Source organism: Pongo pygmaeus, chromosome 15 (genome assembly GCF_028885625.2).
Source record: "Pongo pygmaeus isolate AG05252 chromosome 15, NHGRI_mPonPyg2-v2.0_pri, whole genome shotgun sequence".
Lineage (NCBI taxonomy): Eukaryota > Metazoa > Chordata > Mammalia > Primates > Hominidae > Pongo > Pongo pygmaeus.
The window spans coordinates 17,963,107-17,977,926 of NC_072388.2; the positions used below are offsets into that span (position 1 = coordinate 17,963,107).

The window sequence follows — 14,820 nt, forward strand, 5'->3', positions numbered from 1 at the left end:
CTGTAATCCTAGCACTTTGGGAGGCTGAGGCAGGCAGATCGCCTGAAGTTAAGAGTTCCAGAGCAGCTTGGCCAACATGGTGAAACCCCATCTCTACTAAAAAAAATACACAAAGTTGCCTGGCATGGTGGCAGGTGCCTGTAATCCCAGCTACTCGGGAGGCTGAAGCTGGAGAATCGCTTGAACCCAGGAGGTGGAGGTTGCAGTGAGCAGAGATCACACCATTGCATTCCAGCCTGGGTGAGAAGGGTAAAACTCCATCTCAAAAAAAAAAAAATAGAAGATAGAAAGATCACAAATAAATAACCTTTCCTTGCCTCTAAAGGGACTAGAAAAATATGAACAAACTAAACAAAGTTAGCAGAAAAAAATAACTAAGATCAGAACAGAAGTCAATAAAATTCAGACCACAAAAAATATAAAGAATCAATAAAACAAAAAGTTGGTTATTTGAAAGGCTAAACAAGAATGATAGAGGATTCGCTAGGTTAATAAAGAAAAGAGAGAGAAGATCCAAATAAGCAAAATCAGAAATGACAAAGATGACATTACAACTGATACTACAGAAATACAAAGGATCCCCAGAGATTACTATGAACATCTTTATGTGCACAAATTAGAAAATCTAGAGGAAATTGATACATTCCTGGAAATACACAGTGTTATAAGACTGAACCAGGAAGAAATGGAAACCCATAACAGACCAATAATGAGTTACAAAATTGAATCAGAAAAAAAAAAAAAACCGTACCAACCAAGAAAATCTCTGGACCAGATGGATTCACAGCCGAATTCTACCAGACATAAAAAGAAGAGATGGTACTAATCCTAATAAAACTATTCCCCCAAATTGAGAAGGAGATATTCCTCCCTAACTCATTCTATGAAACCAATATTATTCTGATACCAAAATCTGGCAAGGACACAACAAAAAAAAAAGGAAAAGAAAACTATAAACCAATATCCCTGATGAACATAGATGCAAAACTGCTCAACAAAATGCTAGCAAACTGAATATAGCAGCACATCAAAAAGATAATTTATTATGATCAACTGGGCTTTATTCCTGGAATATAAGGAGAGTTCAACATATGAAAATCAATAGAGGTGATTTACCATATAAACAGAATTAAAAACAAAAACCATACAATCATTCTAATAGACACAAATAAAGCACTTGATAAAATTCAACATCCTTTCATGCTAAAAATCCTCAACAAACTAGGCATCAAAGAAATGTGATAAGAGCTACCTATCACAAAAGGAGAGCCAACATTATATTGAACAGGCAAAAGTTGAAAGAATTTTCCCAAAACTTGAAATAAGACAAGGATTTCTACTCTCATGATTCCTATTTAATAGAGTACTAAAAGTCCTAACCAGAACAAACAGGAAAGAGAAAGAAATGAAAGTCATCCAAATTAGAAAAAAAAGTCAAATTATCTTTGTTCACTGATTATAATTCTACACCTAGAAAACACTGAAGATTTCTCCAAAATAATCCTAGATCTGATAAACAACTTTAGTAAAGTTCAGTCAACATACAAAAATAAGTAGCATTTATAAACACCAATAACATTCAAGCTGAGAACCAAAGCAAAAACATAATTTCATTTACTACAAGAAAAAAATAAAATACCTAGGAATATATTTAATCAAAGAGATGAAAGATTTTTGCAAGGAGAACTTCCAAACCCTGATGAAAGAAATCATAATTGACACAAACAAATGGAAAAACATTGCATGCTCATAAATTGGAAGAATCAATATAATTTAAATAGCCATACTACCCAAAGCAATCAACAGATTTAAAACAATTCCTATCAAATTACCAATATCATTTTCTTCAGAATTAGAAAAAACAATCTTAAAATTCATACAGAATCAAAAACAGCCCAAATAGCCAATGCAATTCTAAGCAAAAAAACAAGGCTGAAGGCATCACATTACCTGACTTTAAACTGTAATACAAGGCTCTAGTAACCAATACAGCCTGGTATTGGTAAAAAAAAAATAGACATGTAGATCATGAGAACAGAAGAGAGAACCCAGAAATAAAGCCTCACACCTATAACCAACTGATAGCCATCAAACTTGACACAAATTAACAATGGGGAGAGGACACCCTATTTGATAAATTGTGCTGAAATAACAGGCTAACCACATACAGAAGAATGAAACAGGATGAGTACCTCTAACAATATACAAAAATCAACTCAATGTGGATTAAATACTTAAATGTAAGACCTCAAAGTATAAAAATTCTAGGAGAAAGCCTAGGAAAATATCTTTGGGATATTGGCCTAGGCAAATAATTTATAACTCAGATCTCAAAAGAATATGTAACAAAAATAAAAAGTGGCATCCCAGCACTTTGGGAGGCCAAGGCAGGTGGATCATCTGAGGTCAGGAGTTCAAGACCAGTCTGGCCAACATAGTGAAACCCCATCTCTACTAAAAATACAAAAGTTAGCCAGGTGTGGTGGTGGCTGCCTGTAGTCCCAGCTACTCAGGAGGCTGAGGCAGGAGAATCGCTTGAACTTGGGGTTGAAGGTTGCAGAGAGCCAAGATCGGGCCACTGCACTCCAGCCTGGGCAACAAGAACAAAACTCTGTCTGTAAATAGATAAATAAATAAATAAATGGCAATTGTGACTTAATTATACTAAAGAGCTTCTGTACAGCAAAAGAAACTATCAAGAGTAAAAAGAAAATATACAAAATTGGATAAAATATTTGCAAACTATTCATCCAACAAAGGACTAATATCTAGAATCTATGAGGAAATTAAACAAATCAACAACAACAAAAAAAAACGAAACCCATTAAAAACTGGGCAAATAAAGAGACATTTCTCAAAAAGAGGAATACAAGTAGTCAAAAAACATGAAAAATGCTGAACACCATGAATCATCAGAGAAATACAGTACAAAGCCACAATGAGATTTCATCTCACACCAGTCACAATTGCTATTATTAAAAAGTCAAGAAACAACAGGTGTTGGCAAAAATGCAAAGGAAAGGGAACACATACAATGTTGGTGGGAATGTAAATTAGTTCAGCCACTGTGAAAAGCAGTATGTAGATTTCTCAAAGAACTAAAAACAGAAATATCATTTGACCCAGCATTAGATACCATTATTGGGTATCTACTCAAAAGAAAAGATATTGTTCTACCAAAAAGACACTTGCATTCCTATGTTTATCACAGCACTATTCACAATAGTAAAGTCCAAAAAGTCATAGTATCACCCTAGGTGCCCATCAATGGTAGACTGGATAAAGAAGATGTACACATACACCACCGAATATTATGTAGCCATGAAAAAGAATAAAATCCTGCCCTTTGCTGCAACATGTGTATTAGTCCATTTTCATACTGCTTTAATGAACTACCTGAGACTGGGTAATTTATGAACAAAAGAGGTTTAATTGACTCACAGTTTCACATAGCCTCAGGAAACTTATAATTATGGTGGAATGTGAAGGGGAAGTAAGCCACATTTTACATGGCATCAGGAGAGAGAAAGAGGGAGAGGGAAACTACCAAACACTTTTAAACCATCAGATCTCGTGAGAACTCATGCACTATCACAAGAACAGCATGGGGGAAACTGCCCCCATGAACGCATCACCTCCCACCAGGCTTTCCCTTGACATGTGGGGATTAAAATTCGAGATGTGATTTGGGTGAATCAGCAAAGTCATGGTATCAACCTAAGTGCCCATCAATGGTAGATTGAATAAAGAAAATGTTTATTGTCACTGAATATTGTATAACCATAAAAAGAATAAAATTATGCTCTTTGCTGCAACATGGATGCAGCTGGAGGTCATTATCCTAAGCTCATTAATATAGAAACAGAAAATTAAATACCACATGTTCTTACATATAAGTGAGAGATAAAAAATGGCCACACACAGACATAAAGATGGAAATAATAGACACTGCATTCTCCAAAATGGAGAAAGGAGGGAGAGGAGCAGGATTGAAAAACTCCCTATTGGGTATTCAGCAATCTCATTACTGTGTGTTTACCCTGTATTAGTCCATTCTCACTCCGCTATGGAAGAAATACTTGAGAAATACCTGGGTAATTTATAAAGAAAAGAGATTTAATTGACTCACAGTTCTACATGGGGAGGCTTTAGAAAACTTACAATCATGGCAGAAGGCACTTCTTCACAGGGCAGGAGAAAGAATGAGTGCCAGCAGGGCAAATGCCAGATGCTTAGAAAACCATGAGATATTGTGAGAACTCACTCATTATCATGAGAATAGTAGGGGGAAAACTGCTCCCATGATTCAATCGCTTCCCACCAGGTCCCTTCCATGACACATGGGGATTAGGGGAACTATAATTCAAGATGAGATTTGGGTGGGGACACAGCCAAACAATATCATTCTGCCCCTGGCACCTCCCAAATCTCAGGTCCTTTTTACATTTCAAAACCAGTCATGACTTTCTAACAGTCTCCCAAAGTCTTAGCTCATTCCAGCATTAACTAGAAAGGCCAAGTCCAAAGTTTCATCTGAGACAAAGCAAATTCCTTTTACCTATGAGCCTGTAAAATCAAAAGCAAGTTAGTTACTTCCTAGATACAATGGGGGTACAGGCATTGGGTAAACAAACCCATTCAAAATGGGAGAAATTGGCCAAAACAAAGGGGCTACAGGCCCCATGCAAGTCCAAAATCCAATAGTGCAGTCATTAAACCTTAAAGTTTCAAAATGATCTCCTTTGACTCCATGTCTCACATCCAGGTCATGCTGATGCAATAGGTGGGCTTCCGTGGTCTTGGGCAGCTCTGCCCCTGTGACTTTGCAGGGTACAGCCTTCCTCCCAGCTGCTTTCATAGGCTAGCATTGAGTGTCTGTAACTTCCAGGTGCATGGTGCAAACTGTCAGTGGAGCTACCATCCTGGGGTCTAGAGGATGGTGGCCATCTTCTCACAGCTCCATTAGGCAGTGACACAGTGGGGACTCTGCGTGGGTGCTCCCACCTCACATTTCCCTTCTGCATTGTCCTAGCAGAGGTTCTCCATGAGGGCCCCACCCCTGCAGCAAAGTTATGCCTGGACATTCAGGTATTTACATACATCCTCTGAAATCTAGGAGGAGGTGCCCAAACCTTAGTTCTTGACTTCTGTGCACCCACAGGCTCAACACCACATGGAAGCCACCCAGGCTTGGGGCTTATACCCTCTGAAGCAATAGCCTGAGCTGTACCTTGGACCCTTTTAGCCACAGCTGGAGCTGAAGCAGCTGGAATGCAGGGCACCATGTCCTGAGGCTGCATAGAGCAGGGGGGCCCTGGGCCCAGCTCACAAAACAATTTTTCCCTGGTAGGCCTCTGGGCCTGTGATGGGAGAGTCTTCTCGGAAGGTCTCCGACATGCCCTGGAGACATTTTCCCCATTGTCTTGGTGATTAACATTCAGCTCATCATAACTTATGCAAATTTATGCAGCTGAGTTGAATTTCTCTCCTATCACGTCATCAAGCTGCAAATTTTCCAAGCTGTTACGCTTTGCTTTTTCTTGAACACCTTGCTGCTTAGAAATTTCTTCAGCCAGATACCTTAAATAATCTCTCTCAAGTTCAATGTTTCGTGGATCTCTAGGGCAAGGACGAAGTGCCACCAGTCTCTTTGCTAAAGCATAGCAAGAGTCACCTTTATTCCAGCTCCCAACAAGTTCCTAATCTCTATCTGAGACCACCTCATCCTGGCTTTCATTGTCCATATCACTATCAGCATTTTGGTCAAAGCCATTCAATATGTCTCTAATGTGAAAGGAAAATAAATCTTGGGGTCCCAAAATCACTAAGCTAAAGGAAAAAGTCAACCTGGGAACTGCTTAGGGACAACCTGCCTCCCATTCTATTTAAAGTCACCCCTCTGCTCACTGAAATAAATGCATATCTGATTGCCTCCTTTGGAGAGGCTAATCAGAAACTCAAAAGAATGCAACCATTTGTCTCTTATCTACCTATGACCTGGAAGCCCCCTCCCCATTTCCAGTCTTCTTGCCCTTGCTTCGAGTTGCACCATCTTTCCAGAACAAACCGATATTCATTTTGCATATTTTGATTGATGTCTCATGTCTCCCTAAAATGTATAAAACCAAACTGTGCCCCGACCTCCTTGGGCACATGTTGTTAGGACCTACTGACACACAGGCACACATCCTCAACTTTGGCAAAATAAACATTCTAAATTAACTGGGACCTGTCTCAGACTTTTGGGGTTCATACTAGGAAGTTCCAAACTTTACCACATCTTCCTGTCTTCTGAGCCTTCCAAGGCTCTAGAAATTTCCATACTTTCCAATATTTTTCTGTCTTCTTCTGAGCCCTCCAAACTGTTCCAACCTCTTCCTGTTACCTAGTTCCAAAGTTACTTCCACATTTTTGGGTATTTTAATAGCAGCACCCCATGTCTGGTACCAATTTACTATATTAGTTCATTTTCAAGGTGCTATGAAGAAATACCCAAGACTGGGTATTTTCATATCTGGGTATCTTTATATCTGGGTATCTTTATAAAGAAAAGAGGCTTAATTGACTCACAGTTCCACATGGCTGGGGAGACCTCAGGAAAACAATCATGGTTGAAGGCACCTCTTCACAGGGTGGTAGGAGAGAGAATGAGTACCAGTAGGGGAAATGCTAGATGCTTAGAAAACCATGAGATCTCAGGAGAACTCACTCAGAGTCATGAGAACAGCATGGGGAAAACCGTTCCCATGATTCAATGACTCCCCACTGGGTCCCTTCAATGACACATGGGGGTTATGGGAACTCTTAATTCAAGATGTGATTTGTTTGAGGACCCAGACAAACCATATCATACCCTAAAGAATATAAATCATTCTACAATAAAGGCACACGCAAACATATGTTCATCACAGCATTATTCACAGCAAGGACATGGCATCAACCTAGATGCCCATCAATGGTGGATTGAAAGAAAGAAATGGGGTACATATACACCATTGAAAACTATAAAGCCATAGGAAAGAATGAACTCATGTCCTTTGCAGCAACATGGATGGAGCTTGAAGCCATTATCCTAAATGAATTAATGTAGGAACAGAAAGCCAAAATCTGCACATTCTCACCTATAAATAGGAGCTAAACATTGAGTACACATGGACACACAGAAGGGAAATATAGACACTGGGGTTTACTTGAGGGTGGAAAGTGGGAGGAGAATGAGGATTAAAAAACTGCCTATATGGTTCTACACTCATTACCTGGGTGACAAAATAATCAGTCTACTAAACCCCTGTGACATCCAATTTACCCATGTAATAAAGATGCACATATAACCCTAAACCCAAAATAAATGTTGGAAGAAAATTAAAACTACCTATTGGAGATTATGTTTACTATTTGGGTGAAGTGGTTTTTACAGAGGCCCAAACCCCAGCATTACACAATATATCCATGTAACAAACCTGTATATGTACTCCTTGAATCTAAAATTTAAGAATATTACATTAAAAAATAAAACCCAGAAAGTTTTCAAATCAACAATTTAACTTTACAACTTAAAGAACTTGAAAAAAATAAAACAAACTACACCTGAACCTAGCAGGAAGCAGGAAATAATAAAAAGTAGAGATCATTGAAATAGAGAACATAAAACAATAGAAAAAATCAATGGAATCAAACGTTGGTTATTTGAAAAGACAACAAAATTGGCAAACTTTAGCTAGATGAACTAACAAAAACAGAGAGAAATCTCAAATTACTAAATCCAGAAATAAAAATGAGAACAGTACATTACTACCAACTCTAGGGAAACAAAAAGGATTATAAAAGAGTACTATGAATAATTGCATACCAACAAAATGAATAACTTAGACAAAATGTACAAATTTCTAGGAGTACAAGACCCAGGAACACTTAATAATGAAGAAATAAAAACTATGAAAATATCTATAACTAGTAAGGAGATTGAATTAGTGATCAAAGTCTCCCAACAAAGAGAAGCCTGGACATGGTGGCTTCACTAGTGAATTTTACTAACATTTAAGAAAGAATTATTTTGCACCCATTCTCTTCAAAATTTTTTCAAAAAATTTAAGAGGAGGGAATACTTCCTAATTTATTCTATGAGACCAGTATCACCTCGATACCAAAGCCAGACAAAAAAACTACAGGAAAATAAAATGATAGGCCAATGTCACTTCTTAGCATTGTTGCAAAATCCTCAACAAAATACTAGCAAACTGAATTCAACAGCACATTAAAGAGATTCTATACTATGACCAAGTGGTATTTATTCCTACTATACAAAGATGTTTTAACACAAAAAATCAATGTAATATATCACTTTGTATTAACAGATGAAGGGGGAAAGCAATTGATACAGAAAATCATCTGAAAAAATTTAACATCTTTTAATGACAAAAGCACTTAACACTAGGAATAGAAGGAAACTACCTCAATACAAATTAACAGGATACAAAAGTTATCATATAACAATTGTATTTCTATACACTAACAATGAACAGTCAAAAAAGAAAATTAAGAATATATATTATATATCTCTTTATATATAGAGAGAGAGAAAGAGTGAGATGAGAAAGATGACAGAGAGAGAGAAAGGCAGAGAGAGAGAGGAGATTTATTAGGGGAAATTGGCTCACTGATTATGAAAGCTGAGAATTCCTCCACCTGCACCCTCAGCTTCTTGGAAGGTACCTGTTCACATTGAGGGAGGATATTCCCTAATCAGTTTCCCGACTCTCACAGCAATCTCCTACATAAACTCCTTTACAGACACACCTTGGGCAGCCCAATCATTCTAATCAAGTGCCAAACCACCTGGATTTCCATTCCAGCAGAAGGAGGACAGGTTCAGTGCCTGCTGAAGCATTGAGAATAACTAATACAATGATTGAGACTAAATAATGCTTTATCAAATATTTGGGTATAGAAATACAATTGTATTAATTGTGGTTAATTTGCAGATTCTTGATAAGTAATGATGCTGAACTTTCTTAGTGATATCATTTAGTAAACAGAAGTTCTTAATTTTCATGAAGCCTAGTGTGGTAGTTTATTTTTAGTTACAAATGGACTGCATTAAGAACTTCTGTTTACCAAATGATATCACTAAGAAAGTGAAAAGGTAAGCCGCAGATAATATTAGATAATTGTAATACATATATCAACAAAGGAGTTGTTTATATCATATATAACAGATTTCTATAGGTCAGTAAGAAAATGCAAATGACTCAACAATTGAGCAAACAAATTGAATGGACATTTCATGAAAAAGATTTTCAAATAGAAAATAAACATATGAGATATTCAGCATCATTACTTATCAAGGATATGCAAATTAACCACAATTAGTACTCAGCATAGTGACTAAATTATTTTTCTTTTTGAAGGTAGATGTTGAGGAGAATATGGAGCAATGTAAACTCTGTTACAACAGTGGTGGTATTGTAAATTGATACAACTGTATCTGAAGCATGTTTTACAGTTTCTTATCAAATTAGATATACATCTACTTTAGGATTGAAAAGTTACACTCCTAGTGTACATCCATCAGAAATGAATGTAATGTCCATCAAAATATGTAATGTTCATAAAAGCTTTTTTTGTATTAGTCAAAAATGAGAAACTACCCAAATGTCCAGCAACAGTACAATGTATAAACAAATTGTAGTATGCTTAAATAATGGAAGAAATACTAAAGATTGTTAGTAATAAAAAATGTACAATGATACACACAATAACTAGAATAAATTTCAGTCATAATGTCAAATCAAAGTAATCAACACACATAGAAAGGGTATATATTTTATAATCCCATTGATACAAAGTTCAAACACAGGCAAAATTAATCAAAGGCAAGAGGTTATAAAAGAGGTTAGCTTTAGGCGTTTTGTTGGGAGGAGTGAGGAAGTCATCTGAGGCATTGCAAATGTTCTGTCTCCATCTGGTTGGAAGTTTACCTAAGCAAAAATTCAATCAGCTGTAAATTTAGGTTTGCAGTAAATGTTTCAAACATTTGCATTGTTTAATATCCTTGAAGTCTAGAGAACTTTCCTACATTAATAAAGAAAATATGATAAACATTCTGAAATTAAAGTGGCAAACGAACATGCAATTTTTAGAATTAAAAGATGTGTGACTAATAAAAATCTGAAAAGATGTTCATCCACAGTGCTGCTGAGGCAAATGCAAACTAAAATGTACTATCATTATTACACATCATATTTAAAAAATTATCATTAAAATTGAAGAATGATGTTATCTAGTGTAGGAAAGAATATGAAAATAGCATCACATACATGGCTCATGGAAGTATACATTACTGCAGTTTTTTGGGGGGGAAATACCTGTCCACATTTGTCTCAGAAATTTTACTTTCAGCCTCTGTCTCTTACATATACTGAATAGCAGTCTGAAGAAATATGAACAAATTTTTCACTGTAGAATCTTTTATTATAATGATAAAATAGTAGATTATCTACATGCCCATTGATAGAATATTTTATTATAACATACCATATTTGATGGTTTTAGTATCATATATCAGTTAAAAACTAATTAGAACTATAGCCGGGAGTGGTGGCATGGGCCTGTAATCCCAGCTACTCAGGAGGCTGAGGCAGGAGAATTGCTTGAACCAGGAGGTGGAGGTTGCAGTGAGCCAAGATGGGGCCACTGCACTCCAGCCTGGGGGACAAAGACTCCATCTAAAAAAAAATTAATAATAATAATTAGAGCTAAATATGGCACATGAAATCACATCCACAATATATTACTGTATTGAGGAAAGCCTTTCTCGCTCTTTCTCTTCCCTCTCTCTCTTCCCCTCTCAGTGGTATAGAGGCAGAAGTAGAAGAAAGTGGAAACTTTTACATTTACTTAAGACATTTTTGCAATATTAAACAAAATTAAATTAAATCTAAAGTCAATAATTCTGATTAGAAAAGGTACTCCAGATAAAGCAGTACAAGCAAAGGTGTACTGGTAGAAGAAATGCAAGGCCCCTCAAGCCAAATTTTCCTTAATGTTTCATCACCCTTTCCACTAACCTCGGCCGTGTGGGCCAGGGGGACCCTTACCTCTCTATAAAATCCAGCTGACATTATTACAACTCTCATATCTTCTTTTCCCCTTCTATTAATTGCTTTCTACCCTCACATCCCACTATCACTCAACACATATATTTTTATGTTTCATAATTTCTGACAAAGGGTTGATTAAAAATTTTTAATGATTTCCTTTGTGATTTGACTGTGAGTAGCTGAATCTTGAAATCCCTAAACATCAAAATTTCCTAATGGTGGCCAGTGTAACCAGGGGTTTTTATCTTAATTCATTAATTTTCTTGGTCGATAATATCTAGGATGGTTGTATACTGTTAATGTGCCAGGAGTCCATGACTGCAGGACCTAAGAATTTACAGACAAGAAGGTATGTAATTTGACTTAAAATCTATTATACTGACAGCCTTTCTTCACGCTCCTGTCATCAGGACCCACCTGCAGAATTAGTATTCAATGCTAATTGTGCTCTTTTTCAATATAATATTGTCTATGCAATGTTATATTGTGTAAATCAAACAATGCATTTTTAAAGGTTTTAAGAGTATATGGCTAGCATAATTAACAATCTTTGCCTCTGGGAATTGGGAAGATAATTATTTTCTTCATGTTTTTCATGATTCTGAAACTGAGATTATTTGACGTTATATCTAGACAACAACTTTTACTCTCAAAACAAATTAAATGGATTATAATTAAGAGAAATTATTACCTGAAAATTAAATAAAATGTTAAGTAATAATTAAGTTGCAGAAAGAGAAAAAATCTATTTTTTTATTTTTGTATGTAAAAATAAAATGTCATAAACCCTACAGATATGCATAGGAACTCTCAGTAGGTAAGAAGAAAGTCTCATTTGTTAAGGTGAATTTTTATAAATATTTTATTGCCTTTACATGTAGTCTAGTGTTTTATATAATTTAACTTTTATGTGTATATAGATTGTATCATATTTTAAGTATAGTTTTGTGTCCTGTTTTTTCTTTTATTATGTGACCATTTTCTAAAGTTAATAAATATTTTTTAAACATCAGTTTAACAAAATAATATTTAAATTTGGAAGTTTTACCTCATAGTGTCTTGATTTTTTAACTGTTAGCATATAATTGATGTAATCTTTATATTTGCATCTTTGCCTTAAATAAGGAGTATGTAAATTTTATTATTTTTAAGCTAACTTTTATTTAGTTTAAAATTAATTTTATTTTTAACATTTTTATTCTTGTTGATTTGCCTAAATGAAAGTGTACAGTTTATAGATTTAGAAGTGGCATAAACTATAATAAGGTGAAGAAAATTCAATATTTAAACTTTAAATTGCTATCTAATTATTATGTCTTAAGTCTTCAAAATGTTGCTCTGTGTATGGCACGACTGAGCTGTAGAATCTGAGTGAATAACAGCTATCATGAAACACCAAAAACACCCCCACCCGCAGTTCTCCGTGGACCATCACCCGTTTCAACTCATACAGTAGCATGTTCCAGCTATTGTTCATGTAAATGGATAAAATATACACAACATACAAATTGCTATTTTTATTTCAGAGAAATAGTTGATTTTTATTTAATTTGATAGACTAGTCAAAGGAGAGTCATTTCAATGTGTGAATAACCATTTTATAATTCTATTTAGATCATTATAAGCATAATGTGTACCCATATGCCCACAGATATGATTTAAGATACAAAATATATCATTGACAATAATAAACTGGAAATAAGTGCATTATAGAATATGGTAAGCTGCAGAGGCATATCAAAGAAAATATATTAAGAGGTCATGGAACTAGCAATAATCCCAAGTGGAACGTGATCTTTCCTGTAGCCATTTGCACAGATGAGAGTCCTACAAGAGTTTTCTTGATGGCAAAGTGTACAGGGATTCCCTTTTCTCAAATAAAAGCTCTACAGATCTAATGTCAATTTACTGGCATCTGAAATTCTACCTTTGACTTTATTTTTTTCCCAAATATTTTTATTAAAAAAACAATATTTCAGAAAAATATAACATTTCTTGAGACTGAACGTGGAAAAGGAGAGAGAAGTAATGTGTTGAATGACGGAAGAGAGAAATGCATCACATGGAAGTTAGTGGCTTGGAGCCAGGTAACTTCATGTTCTAATCAACCTTGGCCACATCATCAGTGTCTCGAGGTTGCAGCTGGTGAAATAATATACATTTATATTAGGTAAGGAGAAAATCATTTCTTCCAGCTAATTAATCAGGATATATCTTAGAGGATGAAAAATCTCTCTTTTGAAATGAGCAGAGTCTTGTATTTGATGTGAATTACCTCATTCATTTTAAATGTCACTAATGCCCTATTGTTTAATCTCTTTGATCTAGGTAGAGACAGGTCAAATGGATCAAAACCAGACAGAAGTGGTGAGATAATTTTTCTTGTCAGGCTTCTCACAGACATCATCTATTGAAGCAGGACTATTTGTACTATTTCTTTTCTTCTATGTGTCCACTTGGGTTGGCAATGTCCTCATCATGGTCACAGTAGCATCTGATAAATACCTGAATTCATCACCCATGTATTTCCTTCTTGGCAACCTCTCATTTCTGGACCTATGTTATTCAACAGTAACGACCCCTAAGCTTCTGGCTGACTTCCTTAATCATGAAAAGCTCATTTCCTATGACCAATGCATTGTGCAACTCTTCTTCCTGCATTTTGTAGGGGCAGCTGAGATGTTCCTGCTCACAGTGATGGCCTACGATCGCTATGTTGCAATCTGTCGCCCACTGCACTACACCACTGTCATGAGTCGGGGGTTATGCTGTGTGCTGGTTGCTGTCTCCTGGATGGGAGGATTTGTGCACTCCACTGTCCAGACCATTCTCACTATCCGTCTACCCTTTTGTGGGCCAAATCAGGTGGACACGTTTTTTTGTGATGTTCCCCGTCATCAAACTTGCTTGTGCTGACACTTTTGTCATTGAACTGCTCATGGTATCTAATAGTGGGTTGATCTCCACCATCTCCTTTGTGGTGCTGATTTCCTCCTACACCACTATCCTAGTCAAGATTCGCTCCAAGGAAGGAAGGCGAAAGGCACTCTCCACGTGTGCCTCTCACCTCATGGTGGTAACACTCTTTTTTGGACCCTGTATTTTCATCTACGCTCGTCCTTTCTCTACATTTTCTGTGGACAAGATGGTGTCTGTACTCTACAATGTTATTACCCCAATGCTAAACCCCCTCATCTACACACTTCGGAACAAAGAGGTAAAGTCATCCATGCAGAAGCTCTGGGTCAGAAATGGACTTACTTGGAAAAAGCAGGAGACATGAGACATTGATGTGAATTTTTGAAAGTAGAAAATCTGAGGTTAAAATAATAACTTTTTGAATAATGAGTTAGAAGGTGGTTGCCTAGTTTTTAAATTTATTTCATTAAATCAAAGTAGCCCTATTACTGACTTTATCATTCAACTGTACACTATAACTAATCTGTTTACTTTTTTATTTAATCAAATCTGATTTTTCTATCAGATTGTCTTTTTCCTCTTATCTATTCATCTCATCAAATTTTATTTCATCCACTATTTCCATTTAGTTTGTCATTTAGCACTGGTACAAACCACTTTTTCTAAGCCTTCACTACCTTCTCTACCTTGTTTTATTTTTTTTCTTCAATTTTAACTTACTCTAATTACAGATGGTCCCTGAGTTATGATGATTCACCTTATAATTTTTTGTCTTTAAGATGGTGTACAAACCATACTTTGA

The 14,820-nt window shown here is 35.9% G+C and overlaps 1 protein-coding gene across 1 annotated transcript; it reads left to right on the forward strand.

Annotated features, from left to right (window-relative positions):
• The first annotated feature begins 13,442 nt into the window (after positions 1-13,442).
• LOC129013293 (olfactory receptor 4Q2-like) lies at positions 13,443-14,382 on the forward strand. Its single transcript, XM_054449775.2, is given in 2 exon segments — positions 13,443-13,987; positions 13,989-14,382. Coding segments are annotated over 2 exon segments (939 nt in total).
• The last annotated feature ends 438 nt before the right edge of the window (positions 14,383-14,820 follow it).